Genomic DNA, 18,804 nt, shown 5'->3' with positions numbered 1-18,804 from the left:
TTCACCCACATGCAACACGCGAATACACATTTATTCCTGTCCTTGTCCATAATAGATACCTAGGGTGAAGTTTCAGAGTAACCCTCTGTACAATACGTTCTCTCTCTGCCGTCATAAGATGGTATTAGATCCCGTTACGCGCGCTACGAAAGCTAGAGATGGAATGAAACTATGGCGTCGCACCACGTAGGAATCTCACACCGAAAGTGAGGTCGGTGCTCGTTCATTATTCTAGTCCTTGTCACAAATCATCCGTTCTGTAGACACGGTATCTAGGTCGCCCACTCACCTTGAAAAGCCAAGCCGTTTTCGGGGAATTCCCCACTTACGTTGGTTCTAAGTTGGAGAGAACCTGGCGAAAAGCCCCGTTGCCTGCCAACCTCGGCATAAATCACTTTATAGAAGGATACCTAATTCCACATCTCTCCACCGATATCTTCAGTGCCAATCTCGCTATGCTGCAGATGTTACAGTCAACTCGAGTTCTACCAAGTCGCCCCTCACTGTCCACTCGCGTTAGGAAAATGTCCCATTTTCGCGTAATCAAGCATGAGGTTCGCGCTCAGAATGTACGAGAACGTCCTGGAGCTGTAAAATTCGGCCATGAACGGGAGCTTCGACTTGAAGTCAAGCAATATATTCCACGGGACAATCCCTTTCCCACAGAGGGCGATCTAACGATCATTGGGGCCCATGCGAACGGATTTCCAAAGGTTGTATAAATTGCCTTTCGAAGTCCTAATACTCGATGCTAAGGTTGATCAGGAGCTTTACGAGCCCCTCTGGGATGATATCTACGAAAATTTGCGTGCTCACAACCGGCGTATTCGAGCAATCTGGATTGCAGATGTTGTTCAACAAGGACAAAGCGGTGTTTTGAACGAAGCGATTTTGGGAGACGATCGTGAGTCTTCCACACGCTATAGTCTAAGTAATTGATACCTAACGATTCATATTCAGCGAGCTGGTTTGATCACGGGCGAGACTTGCTCTTTGTGTTAAATCAGTTCCAGGATCAGATTACCCAGCCCATAATAGGAGTGGGCCACAGTATGGGAGGCATGCAATTGTAAGTGACTGGTACTTGCTTATGTGTCACTCAGACTGCTGACCGGTCTCAGAACTCATCTTTCGTTGATGCATCCGTCACTCTTCCAGGGACTGATATTAATCGATCCCGTCATCCAGCTAGAGAATCCAAGCCTTAAATATGCATTACCCTCTACCTACAGGCGGGATCATTGGCCCTCTCGCGTCGAAGCTGCGAACAAGTTCAGGTCTAGCAGCTTTTACCGAGCGTGGGACCCTCGTGTTCTCGAGAAGTGGATTGAATATGGACTTCGAGATCTGCCGACAAAGGTGTATCCCATTTGCCACGAAACTGGAACCCAGCAACCAGCTGTCACTCTAACCACACCCAAAACGCAAGAGCTATTTACTTTCCTGCGATCTTCATATGTTGATAGGAGATCAGGCTTGCCCCGAGGATCACCCCAGGAGGAAATGCACCCAGATGACATAGATAACAGCCCATTCTATCGACCTGAGCCCCCACACATTTTCCGCCGACTGCCTGAACTGAAACCTGCGGTCATGTATCTATTCGGAAGCAGTTCTGATCTTTCCTCTCCCACTGCCCGTCAAGACAAGCTACGAATCACCGGTACAGGTGTGGGGGGAAGCGGTGGTGTATCTCGTGGTCGAGTGCAGGAAGTTGTCCTTCCCTGCGGTCACCTAGTCCCTATGGAACTGGTTCGAGAAAGTGCCCAAGCAAGTGGTGATTTCATTGATTCTGAATTATCGTACTGGGAATCCCAAACTTCGGCGTTTCGCAAAGCCTGGGAATGCATTCCGCAGGACGAACGCGTAACTATCGACAAGCAGTGGGAAGATAACATTGGACCCTTACCCAAACGGCCCAAGCTTTGACTGCCCATTTATCTTATTTTTTGTATATTATTGAATTTTGAATAAATAAGTCCATCACGGAGTATAGTCGCCGTTACGGTCACCCATGAGGACCCCAGTTCTCACTACTGCACCAAGTCCGAATACTGGGAGGCACTTGCTAAGACACGTGCGAAAGTCTCTACCGCTGAAGGGTCACTTTGGCTTAAAATGGGATTTGCTGGCTGGAAATGCCTAGTTTCAAGCTGACAGAAGACTAAAGAGGTAGAATACCTGTGATTTACTATGATAGACCTTAGTAAGTGCACAGTCAAGAAAATTAGGTCCAACCTTGGAATGCAGAGCTTCAGGACCTATCTATCAACCACTTGATGTGCTATTATATGGAAATTGTTAGCTTGACCCGCCACATCAGTGTTCGACTTGGGGCAATAGTGCCAGATGTTCTCTGTCAACCCGATTGATTCTTCGCCCTTCCTAGGTTACAGGTTTCTTTGAATATCTAGCCTCGATGTATTCTATAATCCAGGCCATCATGACGAGTCAGTGACAGAAAATCGGCTTTCGTCTCAGAACGGACGGATTGCCTTTGGGTCTCAAATTTGACCCGGGTATCCCATCAATGAACAATTTAACAAGTGGCCAACATGTCCACCAGAGCCGCCTTCTCATTTTCGGTGACAGTAAGTTTATAAACAGATTTCACCCTCACCCACATCTTAGCGTATGTGCAGTAATATGACTCTGTTTTGACGTCAGAAACCCAATGAATAATAAAAGCACGCATATTAAGACGTACTCAGAGGAGGCTTCCAGTCTTCAGGCCCCTTGTCACTCTTAGACTGGTTCACATTGTCCGTGACTGCCACGAGCTGGGGATTGGCCAAGTCGTTGGCGAACGATTCACGCTCGTCTGTAGTCCACTTAGATGCACCGGACTATGTGGAACAATCAGTATACGAAACTATGACCATTGTCGGAGGAATGGAACTCACCTTCCATGCATTTGACAGTGGGACGACATGATCGATATCGACATCGCTTTTATCAGTCCAGGTTGCGCCATCATAGGGAGAAACCCAGGTTCCACTCGTAGGAGCGCAGTCAGAACCAGTGACTACGTTGGTTCCATCGCGTTTGAGAACGGTTTCGCGTGTGTTGCACGTTCTAGTGGTACGGATTTGGTTACCATTGCCTCCAGAGGTCGCATTCAATGAAAGGAACTCACCCGCTTATGGTGATCCAGTGCGGAAATAGATCGCGATCATATCCAGTCTGTGATCCCTGTGCAGCGACGGTCAATCCTGCCAGCTCTGTCTTGGCCGTTGATCCAGAAGGGATTCCAGGGGGGCAGGCAAAGCTCCACTCAGAAACGGCTGAACCGCGAAGGCCAAGAGCCAGACACCGTGAGAGATGCCCATGTTGTCTTTGGTCAAGATCGAAGATATGAATGATTCAATTTGAGCCCAGAATTTAATCCGGAGTGCGTCAAATAAGCAATGTCTCCTATGCAAGGAATGCACAATATTGAGATCCTGCAGCTGTGGCTCTTATACCACATCTCGGTCACAATGGAAACATGCCCCTCTTTGAATCAAATGAGAGTACCGAATGGCAGTACTCCATATCCATCTATCTCATGCATTGTAACATCGGCGCCCGAGTCTTGGCCCGGAGCTTTGTGTCGCACGTTGAGGACTCATTGGTCCATCGCGGGACAGCACAGTGGACGAGTTGTCACTGATAAGGTCACCCCTATGCCCCCCAGATTGTCATTCGACATGACACTTCGACGGGACAAAATGTCTGAAAGTAGAAATGTTGAAACAGGACTGACTCTGCATGGAAGGTCACAGTGGGGGTCTTTAATGCAGAAATGATCGGCCACATGCCCCTTTTCGGGCCTTAGGGGCGCGTCACGACCATTATCTCCGTGTTGCAGGTCGTTACCTAGACTGTACGGAGTATAACATGGGGACATGGGAAGACTCCTTAATTAGATTGCTGTCCAATAAAAAAAAGGAAATCCCCAAAGCGGTTGCAATCCGCGAAAATGCTATGAACAATATGTAAATATCTGAATATCTGAATATGCGAATATCCACTCCATACAATTCCTCACATCAGACCTCGCGTAAACTGCCACGGAAGAGACACCTTCACACCCAACTTCTTGGCTGCAATAAGCACCCATTCGGGTTCACGCAAAAATTGACGGGCCATCAGCACAGCATCAGCTTTAGGCTCTTGGCCAGAAAGAATTTCCTCGGTCGCCTGGGCTTCCAAGTCTGCGCCTTCCACGATATTGCGAGCGGACTCGGCCTCCGTAATCAAGCCAACAGCCCCAACCAGTGTTCGTTGATTCGCGGCGTGGATTTCCTGGCGAATTTGGCCGGCGAGTTCGATTTGATAGTTGGTATGGGGTTCAATCCGCTGGTTTCTATGATTACCACCCGAGCTGACATCTAGGAAGTCGATACCGAGAGCCGGCAGCATCTTCGCCAACTGGATTGAAGATGGCATGTCCCAGCTTCCAGTTTGTTCGGCGACAGGTTGGTTCTCAAGCCATTCTGTGGCACTGATACGAAGAAACAAGGGCATTCCCACTGGGACGACCGCACGGATTGCAGTAGCTATCTCCCGTACAAGTCGCGTGCGGTTTTCAAAGCTACCGCCGTATTGATCCGTCCGTCGATTGGTGACGGGGCTTAGGAATTGATGTAGCAGGTATCCATGGGCACCATGAATCTCAATAACATCCACTCCTGCCTCGGCTGCAAGTTGCGCACTCCGTGCGAAGGCCCGTACAAGTTCTTCGACCTCGGCAGTTGCAAGTTCGCGAGGGGCCCAGTATTGGTCCCCGGGCGCCCAGATATGCTCTTCACCACCGGAAGGGGCAACCACGTCGGATGGCCAGCCACCAACATTCTCATCGGCTTTGACGCTGCGTTGCTTCGCTTGCGATGCGAGCCAGGGCGCAACGGTACTGGCCTTCCGGCCAGCGTGCGCAAGCTGGATGCCAATTTTGGCACCTTGGCTGTGAGCAAACTCTACCACGCGACGCAGGCCCTTAAACTGCTCGGAGTCTGTCCCCTCTTGCCATAGGCCGGCATCGTTGGGTGTAATCCGACCATTAGGCTGGACGGAAGTGGCTTCGATGAAGATCAACCCGACACCCTTGGTAGCCAAATGGCCAAGATGTGCGATATGATAGTCTGTGAGTGCGCCGACAGCAGGCGATTGAGGGTCAGACTCAGCAGAATACATGCACATTGGCGCTACCATGATCCGGTTTTTGAGTGTGACATCGCGAATCTGCAAAGGACGGAAGAGTGTTGGGGTTTGGGGGTCTTGCGGGTTCACAGCGGCTCCCGCATCGTTGGCGGGGGTGAAATAAGGAGCATTCTGAGCCTGTTGGACCGACGGCGAGCAAAACGAAGTCGACCCCATTGTACGTACGATGATCATACCAATTGATGAAGGATGGACCTTCTTTTATTAGGTATTCGCGGCCCATCGGCTGACAAATGGCACCCCCGCCCGGAAACACCGGTACTTCGGCTCAATTCATTGTAGAGTTGGGAGTGCACAGATGGTGACCTAACTCGAAATGAGCAATTACCGGGCGTTGGAAAAATCGGGCCTAGACAGGCTCGTACGAGCATAGATCAGTTTCTAGAAAGATAGTGGTAAAATCATGATCCATGCAGGTAAGAATGATGAAGTGTCATTCCCCATTCTGCCTGTTCTCCCCGCCTGCACCGGGCCAAAGTTGATCCCGACAGATGCCTCGTGACGTTGTTCCTGTTGGTCAATCTCCCTCACGATCTCCTTCCAGTACTCCGGAGAGAGGTTCATCCGCCAGGCCACTCAACACACGGATAGCTAGGCAGGTAGCTCAATCGGCCCCTTCATGTCAGACAGGCAGGTTGGTGTCCAGAGCTCCTCGTGACCATCAAACATCCTTCTCCCTGGGAAAAGACCATGGATATCACATCTCGCAATATGCAGCTGTCCAAGTGCCGGGGCAAGTTTGCGATTACACGTCAATAGAATGCGGAATTGGCAGCAAGTCAATAAGGATCTTCCCAACTTGCATTCCCATCTCGACACGCTTGGCACAGACTGGGGATCCTCGCGTAACCCGGTCGGAAGTAATTGACATAGGCCACTCTTTCGAATGAGGAATGATGCTTTTTTTCAATGGATGAAGATAGCTGAAGAACGCACCTAGGCACTGCGTCATAAAGCATTTCTCCAGCTCACGAATCCAGAAATGGCCCTCCATGGGGCCCAGTGTGATCCAGTACTGTTGAGGCTACTGAGAAAAGGAGATTTCGGGAGAGAGGAGGAAGAGAAACTATGACTCTCAGAGCCAGAAAAAGCTGGGACTTTATGGACCTCGCCGATTCAAACTAGTAAACGAAAGAGTCAGTCTGTCAAAGGACGCAGTCTGTTACACAGCACTCTGTCTGAAATATCAGACATCTCAACCAGTACTTCAAGTAGGCACATCTATATTCAAATTGACACTCGGCCATGTCTACCCCAGAACCGGGTTGACCAAGATACCTTGAATATCATTCGGGGTGGAATGATACTCCTGTGACAAAGGCCGGGCACGAGTACTTGACGACAAACGGATGGAGCCGATCAACTGACAGTGGCAAGTACGTCTCTATATAATACTTTCCACATTCCACGCATAAGAAAAGAACAAGATCGTGTGCAGTTAGCCCGGAATTGTTGTCTGTTTTCGATTTTCCGGAGTGGGCTGAAGAGCGACGGCTTTGGTTGGCTCTACGTCTCAGTCTCTTGTCCCGCACTATGAAGTGAGTGGTGACCAGCGTCTCACAACAGGGGTTGACTCAGTCCCGATGAAAACACAAGTGGAAATACCCAGGTATACCGTAGATATATCATAGATATATCATAGATATATCACGTACTGTGCGTAGAGAAACAATGGTATCCGAGTCTGTTGGCGTTGCCCATAGTCAAAGCAGAATTGCCAATGAACAATGAACAAGGGAAAGAGAGTGACTTACGACGCAGTATTAAGAAAACGTGAGAGGAAGTCTTCAACTTCATATTCCGCACAGTCCTGCCAATCGCTGTTTCACCATTTTTTGGAGGTACTACATGGCAATGAAGCCAGCCACTGCCGTCACCGCGCGTTGTCTCGTCTCTGCATCTCCGACACATCACCCCTACAGCAACAATCCAATCTTCACGGTCGCCATCTGATGTTTCAACTACCTAATTCTTCCCGTGCGTCTTCCAAAATGGCCACAATATTTACCAATGGTCGCATCTTCTCCCCTGAGACGGATGGGTTTGTTTCAACTATGGTGGTGAGAGGAGAGCATATCGTGCATGTTGGCTGGGAAAAGGATAAAGCAGTATCACAGATCCAAGAAACGGTCTCAAGAGTGGACTTGAAGAATCGCGTAGTGCTCCCGGGTTTTATTGATGGTCACGTACATATCCTCAACTTCGGTCTGTCACTACAGAAGGTCGACCTTCTACCTTGCAAGTCCCTCTTAGCTATCCGACAAGCAATTACCTCCTATGCAATCACCCATCCATCTGAGCCACGCATCTTATGCCGAGGCTGGATTCAATCGGTGACGAACGGTGACGCTCTGGCAACCGACTTGGACGACCTAGACCCCCGACCTATCTATATCGAGGCATTGGACCTTCACTCTACGTGGTGCAATAGTGCAGCTCTTTCAGAGCTCAAGGTTGATTCTATGCCTGACCCTCCAGGGGGAAGAATTTGTCGTTGCAGTAACGGCTCTCCATCTGGATTGCTCGAGGAAGCTGTGCAGTTCAACATCGTTTGGCCATTTCTAGACCGTGCCGCATCATTGGAAAAGAAGTTGACCGCTATCGATGCTGCACTGGGGGCCCATCGACGAGCTGGATATACCGGCCTTGTAGACATGGCTATGGGTGAAGCTGAATGGACAGCGTTGAATATCTATCGGAATCAGCAGGGTGGGCTTCCAATGCATGTGGCAGCACACTGGTTGGTTCCTTACTCAGAATGCGATCGTGACATTGTGGATCATATTGACCGTGCGGTGGCTCTTCATCGAGATTTCAATCGCACCATCTCTCCGGACTTTTGCATCAATGGCATCAAGCTCCTCTGCGATGGGACAGTGGACGGCTGCACCGCAGGACTACACCAACCGTATGGTGGACTGACCAACATTGTGGACCCTATCTGGCCGGGCAATGCCCTTAGGGCAGCTATTCGCCGTGCTACAGATGCTGGACTACAATGTGCTATTCATGCAATCGGAGATCGAACCGTGCAGTTGGCTATTGACTGCTTATCCGAAGTCCACAACTTGCCAAGCTGTCGTCATCGCATTGAGCACTTAGAGATCACAGCACCTGAGGACGCTAAAAGGCTTGGTGAACTTGGAATAGTAGCCTCCGTTCAACCAGTACACCTCGATCCAGCAACTTTTGGTGCATGGCCAGAGATACTGGGAGCACGCCGGTGCGAACGGGCCTTTGCCTACCAAGAATTTGTGGATGGTGGTGCTCATCTGGCATTTGGGACCGATGCCCCCACTGCAGAACATCTTGCATTGCCCAATCTTTACATTGCCACAACTCGACGGTCGGCCCTGGATCCCACCTTGACAGATACCATCAACCCCAAATTTGCTGTTTCCCTTGCAACGGCAGTCTCAGCAGCCACTGCAGGGGCTGCCTACGCGTCCTTTGCTGATTCATGGACCGGGAGACTACTACCGGGGCTTCAAGCTAATTTCGTCGTCTTGGACATGGAATGGGCCCCGGAGGCTCTTTTAGAAGCCCGTGTATGTCAAACATGGTATAAAGGGAAAAAGGTATTCGACGAAGAGATACGTGAGCCGTCATATAAGGAGGACCCTTGTCTGAAAGGATGAGATGAGCATAGCACGTAAGCGACTGCTATACTGAACAAACACAAACGAGATCCTCGATACAATTGAAGTATGCTGTCATATCACCAGCCTAGTTTTCATCCATGAGCGATCTTCAGACATTCGATCGATTCAAACACCAGTCTCCTCAATTTCAATTCCTGTGCTCATACCTTTGCTATTCTCTCCGATCTTCTCCAACTCCAAATTTGTAGCTGTTGCAATGTCATCCCCGTCGAAAATTTTAGTTATCTCCTCCAGGGGCATGTAACGTGTCTCAACGTAAAACAACCAGATGACCACAATCTCCGCCGCCAAGAAACAGCAGTAGAAAATGTAATAGCGCCAGTGAATATTCTCAAGCGCGATCGGATTCACATACTGGTTGAAAAATAGCGCGATATACATGGCAAACTCCATGATTGTGTATCCCTTGGCGCGCATTGAATATGGAAGAATCTCCGTGGTATAACTCGCAATCAAACCCGACCTTAAGCGTGTCAGCGACAGCCATGGCTCACTGGGATAGTATACTCAACGCACTTCAGGTTGTAGAAGAAATAATATATAAAAATCATCCCCAGTACTCCGGACCCAAGGGCTGAGCTTTCATGCTGATCATACCTCGCCGATAGGACTGTCCATGCTATAAAGGCAACTAGCATGCCAGCGGAGCTGGTGATCATAATTGGACGACGCCCCCATTTGTCCACAAAGAAACTGAAGAAAAGGTTGGTGGCGAGATTGAAAGAAGTCAAAGCCCCATTAATTAACAATTGCTGGTTCGGGTCCTTGATCCCAATGCTATCCATGATCATGTTCAAATAGTATGACACCAACCCGTTGCCAGACCATTGGGCAAACAGCCCAAAGGTTATAATAATGAGCAGTCGCCTGCGGTTTCCTGGAGTTCGCAAAAAATCGACGTAAGAGCCGGAATGGTCAGCATTCTTCTCCATCGTGATCGCCGTGTTGATTTCCGTGAACTCGAGCCGTACAATCTCATCGGTCTCGTCCCCTTCGGCATGGTAATGGGCCAATATATGCAGCGCTTTCTCTGGTTTGTCTTTGGAGATATAATACCGCGGACTCTCCGGTATCCACCACACAACTGCCAGCATCATCAATGTGAACAACCCTTGGATTAAGCTTGGAGCTCTCCATGACCATTCACTCTGTCAAATCGTTATTGGGAATCCCTTAGATCTCCAACATCAATCCATACCTTGATCTTCAGTGTTCCGTATGTAGTCCATGCCGCGATAAAGGCTCCAGAATGATATGTGGCGCCTGCAATGGTGACCAGGATTGCCCGGTCTTGTGCGGGTGCAATCTCGGTGATAAGGAGCGGAGCAGTACAAATCACAATAATATCGCCAAATCCGAGAATGAATCGAGCGCCGACGAACATAGAGAAGTTGATGGAGCCTGATTGTAAGGCCACACCGAGCAACATGAAGAAAGAGCCAAAGACCAGGCATATCTTACGGCCAAGACGATCCAGCATGTAGGGCAAGATTAACAAGCCAGCCAGCGCACCCACGCTCATAACACAGTTGAACAGACCCAGTGTTGGCCCTTTAGGGTGGTGGAAGTAGTCCTGCCAGTAGGACAATGCCTGGAGGCCGTTCCTAGCCAAGACGGTAAGAGGCAGAAGAATGGAAGAGATGAAGCAGGGCTTACATCATGGAATTGTCGAATCCATTGGCTGTATTCGTTGCGATCAGTACTAAAATATAAAAGTACAGGATTCGCATGTTGGGTAGTTTCCACCATTTCACCCGTGGAAATAGTCGCCCTGCTAGGTAGAAATGCCCCTTGGGGGGTTTGACTGTCTCGTACGCTTCTCCCATGTTGGATTGGCCTAGTTCAGAGAATTAGTGGCAATTCGCGAGACACTGAGGGAGATATATGGCCCGAGATGCTGGATGTATATTGCCATGCACTCACGGTGGAAGCTTGACTTGATATAGCCGGTCCAATGAGAGTCTTTTTTCTTTGGTGAAAATACGAAGAAACCGACTTGTAGCCCGGTACAAAGCTCTTGATTCACTCCTTTCAGCCTAATGAGATTGAATGCGGGGGTGAGGGTTATATCCCAGGGATGTTGTCGGATGCCACACCGTGTCTCAACCGGCTAAATAGGCGCCACATAAATGCAGTCGTGATGATGAGATGACCTCGCCATCCTACCTTCTCCAGTCATTCACCACAGCACACATGTTCCACTCCCCCATGGCAGCTGCTCATCATAATCCAATCATCCCAGGGTTTGCACCCGATCCTTCGATCTGCTTGATCGATGACACATTCTTTTTAGTGAATTCAAGCTTCCATCTGTATCCCGGGTTGCCCATTTACATGTCAGATGATTTGATTGCATGGAAGCACATTGGTATGACCCGAAGTATCCCCTTACTTATAAGTTGGGACGTTAATACATTCTAGGAAATGCCATTAACAAACCAGGACAACTGTCACTGGCTCGAGCGACTACCTTTCTCGCACCGTGGGACGATGGCACAACCATGGTGGGAACAGGCGGCTTATACGCGCCCACGATCCGACACCACAATGGGATTACTTACATCATATGCACCAATGTCATTCATGGCCCGTCTAATGAACTGGGCGATGAGCGAAATGAACAGTTCATCATTCACACGACAGACATCCGCTCGGGAAATTGGTCGGATCCGATCATCTTTGAATTTCCCGGAATCGACCCATCTCTGCTCTTTGACGATGATCGGGTCTACGTCCAGCTGTGCAAGACGGGACCTGAGTTCCACATTTACAATTTCGAGATCGATATTGAAACTGGGACCAAGATCACGGAGCCTGCGCTGATCTGGGAGGGTTGGGAGAAAGGATACACAGAAGGTCCACATGTATACAAGAAGGATGGTTGGTATTATCTGTTATGTGCTGAGGGGGGCACATTTCGATACCACATGTTGAGTATGGCGCGATCAAAGTCAATATGGGGTCCATACGAGGCCTATGAGATGAATCCGCTGTATACGGCCAGCGGAACTGAGCAATATGTCCAAAATACCGGTCACGGCGATCTGTTTCAAGACCAACATGATCAATGGTGGGTCGTCATGATTGGGATTCGCAGCAAGGATGGGAGATGTATCATGGGACGAGAGACGTTTTTGACAGCAGTTGATTGGCCTTCTAACGGGTGGCCGAAGATTGAGCCCGTTATTGCCGATGGGGATTTGGGGGCAGACAACCTCCAGCATCAAGAGCCCCTCGCTACTGCCTCCTGGGTCTATTTGAGAGATGTCAAACTAGATCGGTACCGTATACAAGACGGCCTGATCACGGTACAAGCCGACGTCGCGGACATGACCAGCCCAGATGAGTCCACTTCTTTTGTCGGCCAGCGAGTACGAAGACTTGAAGGCGCCGCGATAGTGACTCTGTACAAACCGCAGAGTTCTACGTCGGTGCATGCAGGCTTGGCTCTGTATAAAGATGAACACCGTTTTGTGACCATTGGATACGACACCCAGATGAAGCAGGTCATTCTCAGGGGACTGAATCAAGCAAAACGCTTTTCGAGCAGCACCAGCGAAATTGTTGAAGTCCAAGATTCTCTGTCTTTCAAAATCAGTTACACCGAAACAGCTCTGCAGTTCTTCTTCCAAGCAAATGGACAAGACTGGCACGAGTTATCGACCCTTGACACTGCAATTCTCACGGATTACGACTTCACTGGTCCAGTTGTTGGGGTTTTCGCGATTGGGAACGATGTCGCAGTGAAATTTGGAAGCTTTCAAGTTGATATTGTATAGCGCAGCATTACCGATAGGGTCAACATTGGGATTTGCAATGAAGCACGCAGTTAACATCTTCGAGCATATATTATGTATACTTTTCCTGCTTGGTCCATCGGGGGTATTGATCTTCTAGATGCTTCCAGGCTTGAGTTTCTGCAAATCACCTGCTGTCCAATCTGTCACCAGCATATGGCCTGGCTCATGGGAAAAGACCAGACCGTCGATTCTATCTCTTGCTGCCTCCACAGCTATCTGTGGTGTTACTCCACACGCCTAGAAGGAAGTCAGACACAAGGCATCACCAAGGGTTAGTGTAGAACTGACCCAGAAGACCGGCACTTCACCCTCCTCAAATTGCTGTGGCTCGCCAAAGTCAGGCTTTGCGACATCCAGAATCCCCAGTTGCTTTGCGCCCTCCCATCCCCAGGCGACGGGTTCTCCATGTGTTGATAGATAGGCGCGTGTGATCTCCCGGACTTTCTCGATCTGTTCCGGGCGATACGGTCGCATTGATACAATGCAACTTCCCCCGGTGAATATCCCGGCGGGTAATAAGGGAATGGTCGATCGGTACATGGCAACTATCGTGCCAGTCTTCTGGTGACGCGGTGGCAGACCAGCTGCCGTGAGGGCATCCTCGAATGAGAACGAACACCCAATCAGAAAGCCAACATGATCCTTGGTCCACACATCCAGCAGGTCCCGACGGCTCTCAATATATTTCCCTTTTGAATATACTCGATACTTGGGAAAATCCGTGCGAATATCGAAATCCTCCGACTGAATACACTCGGCCGGGCGAATGGCACTTGGGCTACCGGGAACTGCGGTCATTCCCAACAGTGGACATGGCACTGGATTGCGCAAACATAAATCGTGGAAATCAGCCGCATATTGAACAGGAAGCACCAGCAGATTGGCTTGTAAATATCCTGGCGCCACCCCTGCGGTGTTGGTGAGTGTGTTCTGGCGACAGAGCAGACGTGCCTCCTGCGATGCAGTCGCGATACTCCCCATTTTTGGAAGCTCCTCAAAGGAATCCGAGCCAAGTCAAACGGATAAGCATTTAATATTGGACCATATCGCCTCATTACGCAGCAGATAGCCTCGGCAGAACAAAGATATCGGAATCCACATCCCGACATCCTGGGGAAAAGGTTGGGGCATTCCCACGTTTTCCCCACGTTGACGACCCAAATTGCTCCTCCATCCTGAATGATCCTTGTTGACTTGCCTGTTGCGGTTAGGATCGGTGGTCCAATCGGTTTGGTCTCTCCTAAGTGGCAAAAATGGCCCTAATCACCCTCTTTCTTGGCCCCCAATTTGGTTTCCTGTCGCGTCTTATCAGGGCTTCATCGGCCCGATGACCCACTGCCCATCCACAGGCATGGTATAGCCGAAGATAGGAGCCCATTGACGATCCATTACATCGTTTAATGTGACATTCCTCAGCTCAAATACCACCCTATTCCTCCCCTGTCGACTGAGAGTTGTCAACTGCTAGAGTCTACTATGTCACACGACACCGTTCACGATGAGCCCTTGGAGCTGAAGGACTCCCTGCAAAAGGAGGGTGCCGAAATTGCCAGCGAGGCCGTCATCGGCGAGAACTTGGATGTGGTACTTGATCCAAAGAAGGAGAAGAAGCTGCTCGCCAAGCTGGATCTCGCCTTTGTCCCTGTCATCACGCTGACTTACCTCACTTGCTTCCTGGACAGATCAAACATTGGTAGGCTGTGTTGAGTCACGAGCAAAAGCAGAGGCATCAAGCTTACCAACTCCCCAGGAAATGTCAAGGTGGCCAATATGCCCGAAGACATCGGTGCTTCCCCAAGCCAGTTTGCGACCGCGGTGTCCATCTTCTATGTAACATACGTTATATTCGAGGCCCCATGGGCGGTCTCGATGAAGAAGTTGACTCCTCGCAACATTCTGACGGGGCTCTGTATCGTGTGGTCTCTGACAACTGTCTTTACCGGATTCATCGAGTCAGTAGGCGCTCTCTATGCGACTCGGCTCATTTTGGGTGCTTGCGAAGCCGGGCTGTTCCCATGCCTCAATCTCTACCTGACCATGGTCTACCGTCGGGAGGAGCAAGCAAAGCGTGTATCCTATCTAATGAGCTGTGCTGCCATCGCAGGAGCCGTGGGTGGCCTCTTAGCCTACGGCTTACTGCACATGGACGGCGTTGCAGGCAAAGCGGGATGGAGGTATGTTTTGCCTTATTTTTGCTTTCTTACCTTCTGTTTAGAATGGTCCAAGACTCCCTTTCTGACTGATGATTGTCTAGATGGGTATATATCATTGAAGGTCTCTTCAGTATCTTCTGCGCTTTTCTGATCTGGTTCGGTCTACCAAACAACCCGGCTGAGTCCTACTTCCTCACTGAGGAAGAGAAATGGATGATGCGGGTGCGCAACGAGCAGCGTCGCAAGTATATGGGAAGCGAGGAATTTAGCTGGGAAGAAATGCGCATTGCCCTGAGAGATCCGAAACTGTATTTCAGCGGCGTCATCCAGTTCTGTCAGGATATTCTCCTGTACGGATTCAGCACTTTCTTACCCACTATTCTCGGCGGCATGGGCTACAGCTCCCTCATGAGTAATGTCTTGACCGTTCCAGTCTATGTCTGGGCTGCTATAGTTGCTATTGCGGTTGCAGTCTGGTCCGACCGAAAGTCGAGCTTTGCATTGGTACGTAGTTCCCACTGCATTCTACCTTGCAATCCCTAATTCCACCATGCCCCTCCTAACGCCTTTTCGCAGGCCATTTTCGCCGCGAATATCTTCGGCTTTGTCGGTTATATTCTTCTCCTCGCTGTTGGGAACACCGCTGTTCAATACTTCGCCACTTTCCTGATCGGTGTTACTACCTATACATCTGTCAGTCTTAACGTTGCTTGGCTGAATGTGAACACTGCCCCGCAATATCGCCGTGCCCTAGAGATTGGTCTCCAACAGACAATGGGCAACTGTGCCGGTATTGTGGCGGGCCAAGTGTATCGCACCAAGCCATACGTACTTGGCAACGCCTTCTCCTTGGGATCCCTCGTATTAGCACAATTCACGGTGACTGGGTTTGCCTATTACTTGCGGCGGGAGAATAAAATGAAGGACCAAATTCTTAATGGTGAGAAGGAAGAGACTCGACGGGTTCAAACCGGTGATGGAGCACTGGACTTCAAATATATTTACTAGGTGTCTATATTTGGGGTGTCGAGATGCCCCTTCATTTGGGAAGGGAAACACTCACTGCCGCATAACGCGCTATCCCCGTGTTTAGCTACCCTCGGTCTGTCTGATTGTGATGTATATAGCCGATGATATTATAGTTCTCTTGGCCTAATAGCTAGTACCAGCCAGTATTTCTTTGAACACCTTTTGTGAGACGAGTATTAGACCACATACTACTTACACTAACTTGCGAAATAAGAGGAGCCTGCTGCATTAAATAGTAGCTGTCAATCTCCCACATCGAGCAATTTTGTCGTTCTCAACGTTTGCTAACCTGTGGTCAGTCTCTTCTATGTTTTCGTACTGAATAAACTGCACACGTATGCTGACACCTCAATGTATTTTGTACAGAACTAAAAGAAATCCCTCATTACGCTTGACAATTGTTCCCCATAATCAAACGTGAAGTATCCGTTGGGCAACTGCTGGTAAGGACCTCCATCCGCCACTGGACCCGTCCCTACTCCCATGATTTGATCTTCTAGATTGCCCACTGCTTCAAACCACTCCATTAATTCCTGGGTCATCTGTTCGCCATCCTGTGGTGTTTGACTTTGGTTGCTTGCGGTCTGGGCCAAGGCAGGAGTATCATTGTCATTTGGCTGGTCACCCTCCTCTCCGGCTTGATCATTCACACGCTTTTTCTGAATGCCCAGGCCCAGTTGAGGACCAAGTTTACGGAGGGTTCGAATAGATTTCCACAATCGCCGAGAGATGTATGACTGGGCCGAAAACCCTTTGACAAGCTGCAGTGCCCGGTAGAATTCTTCTTTGCATGATCCACTGAATTGCGAAGGAGCCTGCGCCACTGCAAGGAATAGAGCTGCAAGGGCCGAAACGAGGAACCAATTGAATGCAACTTGTTGTAACTGATAGATGTCTGATGTATCGTTCAGGTTGGTAATGAAACGAATTGTATCTTTAGCAATCTCCACCACGGTCTCGGACTCGCCGGGATACCGCGTAACATGTGCCGAAGTGTGGAGGACAGGTCGATGAATGAGCATACGTAGTTGATTAGCACGGAGGTAGAGAAGAGCACGCAGTCTGCGCAGGCTTCGTGGGCCATCCGTCGCTGGCTCACACTCTGTGGCAGTCGGATGATCGAGTCGCAACGAGTCGGGAATGGCATGCACCCAACGCAGCACTTGCCAGTCCAGATAGTTCATCTCTTCCTTCTTAATTTCGTTCGTATTATTGAACGCTGAGATGAATTTCCACACTTTTCCCGCTATTCGGCTATACCGGATCATCACTCGCAGGTAGGGGGTCTTTTCGGCAGGTTCTGGCAGCCAAGGGTCGATATCGGTATCTTCCAGGGCAAATGGCATTCCAGTTCCAAAGCTCCAGCGCATGTCCAGAATATAGATACACCAGAAAAGTCGAAGGACGCGATCCTTCCCTGCTGCGATGATGGTTGGCTGATTCAAAGATTCTCGTCGGTGAAGACCCTTCTCGAGACACATGCGCTCAACAATACCAACGGTGCGCCATGCCAAAGTTTCCTCGTCCGTTTGAAAATAGAAAATCGACTATGGATGGAATTAGCATCCTGACGATTCATGATTGATTGGGGATGACCAACCACGAGAGTCAAAAATATGATGTTTTGAATTTCCGGCGGACCCCAGACGCAATTGTCCTGGACCTCCCGCACACTGTCGAAGAGTGCGATGGCTTGTTCACTACGACCACTGGCCTCTGCGGTCAACGCACACGCAAATACAATACGCAGAATGAAGACATCTTCATGGGCAAGTCCGTTATGCCCATCGTGCTGAACAAAGGGTCCAACCACGCGATCCGTGGGGCCGTAGAGTAGGTGTACGTGCTCCAAGAGCTCTGGAAGTTCCAGGATCGGGTACATAATTCCCATTTCCTCCTCATAGACACGGCAAAGGCGGAGCGCCTCTGTTTTGGAAAGAGACCATAGTGGATCAACCGTCCGGCGCATTTCAGGTTCCACCATTGGTGCCGATGGCGATGCCAACGGTGAAGGCTCTCGGGTCATATCACCCTCGTCGCCAGTTTCCACCCGTTCCACAATCCCACGTTCCTGCAAGCTTGATTTAGCGAGGTCAAAACTGAAGGCGGACGTGGTTGGGCCTTGGAATGGCGCCTCCTTTGCTGTTGACGCGCGCCTTAGTGACCGTTGGGTGGATATCAATCCATAGGTGCCTGCGGTGGAAATCCCGACGGGAGAATGGTATTCACTGCGGGCTATTGACCGGACACTAGCAGACAGCAGGGTGATCTGATCCTGCATAGCCCTCATCTGGTCAAATAGTCGCTCGAAATTTCTGAGAGGTAAAATTAGTCGCGATCTCAGCGAGCTTCAATGCACATACTCCTGTTCACCGTGACTGTCGCGATGTGTGTTCTCAACGTAAACGCATTCTATATGCTGGCGTCCGCAGCGCTGACAGGGTGATTGGCCATTACATTTGATCTTGCGACGCTTACATTCATTGCTTCTCGGTAATATTAGCTTGCGATCGTGGGGAATGAAAGTTCCAAACTGACCAAGCTTTGGCGATGTATTTGCGGCGTTTCTTCGGGCGATCATCATTCGCATCCACAGGCCTATCCCCATCCACGGGGGCAGTATACATCTGCAGGGCATTCATCCTCACAATGTATTCGATTGAGTACGATACGGTGGCATTGGAGGTATTCGTGTGTCAGGGGAACAGGGGTGTGAAGAGGAAGAAAAGCGAGGCGACAAATAGCGGGGGATTCCGTCCCTCGGGCCTCAACGAGACCCGGCGACTGGAACGAAGAATCCGGGAGTCGATTTCAGAAATGAGATCAGCATCTGCAATGATTGGCAAACGTATGGGGTATTGGGACCAATAAATACAATGGGAACAAATGGTCTAGCCAGGTTTCTTCATTCGCCCCCGTGTAGCCGAGCGCTAAGACCAGGGAGATGCTCACGGGATG

General features: G+C 49.7%; 9 protein-coding genes across 9 annotated transcripts; 4 read left to right on the top strand and 5 right to left on the bottom strand.

The window, feature by feature from the left end:
* Window positions 1-524: 524 nt before the first annotated feature.
* Window positions 525-1,929, top strand: N7457_001960 (uncharacterized protein; the record flags this gene model as incomplete). The annotated part of the gene is made up of 4 exons (XM_057173006.1): window positions 525-716; window positions 766-904; window positions 961-1,069; window positions 1,122-1,929. 4 exons carry the CDS (start codon window positions 525-527, stop codon window positions 1,927-1,929), a joined length of 1,248 nt encoding a protein of 415 aa, XP_057036909.1.
* A 610-nt stretch (window positions 1,930-2,539) lies between these two features.
* On the bottom strand, window positions 2,540-3,329 carry N7457_001959 (HNH endonuclease family protein; the record flags this gene model as incomplete). Its single annotated transcript, XM_057173005.1, has 5 exons — window positions 2,540-2,652; window positions 2,708-2,846; window positions 2,904-3,075; window positions 3,137-3,284; window positions 3,314-3,329. 5 exons carry the CDS (start codon window positions 3,327-3,329, stop codon window positions 2,540-2,542), a joined length of 588 nt encoding a protein of 195 aa, XP_057036908.1.
* Window positions 3,330-4,026: 697 nt separating this feature from the next.
* On the bottom strand, window positions 4,027-5,358 carry N7457_001958 (NADH:flavin oxidoreductase/NADH oxidase; the record flags this gene model as incomplete). The annotated part of the gene is made up of 1 exon (XM_057173004.1): window positions 4,027-5,358. The coding sequence occupies one exon, from the start codon at window positions 5,356-5,358 to the stop codon at window positions 4,027-4,029; it is 1,332 nt and encodes a 443-aa protein (XP_057036907.1).
* A 1,835-nt stretch (window positions 5,359-7,193) lies between these two features.
* N7457_001957 (amidohydrolase) lies at window positions 7,194-8,840 on the top strand (the record flags this gene model as incomplete). The annotated part of the gene is made up of 1 exon (XM_057173003.1): window positions 7,194-8,840. The coding sequence occupies one exon, from the start codon at window positions 7,194-7,196 to the stop codon at window positions 8,838-8,840; it is 1,647 nt and encodes a 548-aa protein (XP_057036906.1).
* Window positions 8,841-8,969: 129 nt separating this feature from the next.
* On the bottom strand, window positions 8,970-10,690 carry N7457_001956 (putative hexose transporter; the record flags this gene model as incomplete). The annotated part of the gene is made up of 4 exons (XM_057173002.1): window positions 8,970-9,327; window positions 9,381-10,012; window positions 10,063-10,468; window positions 10,521-10,690. The coding sequence occupies 4 exons, from the start codon at window positions 10,688-10,690 to the stop codon at window positions 8,970-8,972; spliced, it is 1,566 nt and encodes a 521-aa protein (XP_057036905.1).
* A 367-nt stretch (window positions 10,691-11,057) lies between these two features.
* Window positions 11,058-12,643, top strand: N7457_001955 (glycoside hydrolase family 43 protein; the record flags this gene model as incomplete). The annotated part of the gene is made up of 2 exons (XM_057173001.1): window positions 11,058-11,232; window positions 11,286-12,643. The coding sequence occupies 2 exons, from the start codon at window positions 11,058-11,060 to the stop codon at window positions 12,641-12,643; spliced, it is 1,533 nt and encodes a 510-aa protein (XP_057036904.1).
* A 114-nt stretch (window positions 12,644-12,757) lies between these two features.
* N7457_001954 (DUF1445 domain protein) lies at window positions 12,758-13,645 on the bottom strand (the record flags this gene model as incomplete). The annotated part of the gene is made up of 2 exons (XM_057173000.1): window positions 12,758-12,901; window positions 12,953-13,645. 2 exons carry the CDS (start codon window positions 13,643-13,645, stop codon window positions 12,758-12,760), a joined length of 837 nt encoding a protein of 278 aa, XP_057036903.1.
* Window positions 13,646-14,140: 495 nt separating this feature from the next.
* On the top strand, window positions 14,141-15,825 carry N7457_001953 (uncharacterized protein; the record flags this gene model as incomplete). The annotated part of the gene is made up of 4 exons (XM_057172999.1): window positions 14,141-14,357; window positions 14,415-14,838; window positions 14,919-15,321; window positions 15,394-15,825. 4 exons carry the CDS (start codon window positions 14,141-14,143, stop codon window positions 15,823-15,825), a joined length of 1,476 nt encoding a protein of 491 aa, XP_057036902.1.
* A 389-nt stretch (window positions 15,826-16,214) lies between these two features.
* On the bottom strand, window positions 16,215-18,488 carry N7457_001952 (putative C6 transcription factor; the record flags this gene model as incomplete). The annotated part of the gene is made up of 4 exons (XM_057172998.1): window positions 16,215-17,393; window positions 17,447-18,161; window positions 18,210-18,332; window positions 18,385-18,488. 4 exons carry the CDS (start codon window positions 18,486-18,488, stop codon window positions 16,215-16,217), a joined length of 2,121 nt encoding a protein of 706 aa, XP_057036901.1.
* Window positions 18,489-18,804: the final 316 nt, after the last annotated feature.

This window comes from Penicillium paradoxum, assembly GCF_028828445.1.
Source record: "Penicillium paradoxum strain IBT 22861 chromosome Unknown utg000002l_segment0_segment0, whole genome shotgun sequence".
NCBI lineage: Eukaryota > Fungi > Ascomycota > Eurotiomycetes > Eurotiales > Aspergillaceae > Penicillium > Penicillium paradoxum.
This window is presented reverse-complemented; position numbering and strand designations above follow the sequence as displayed.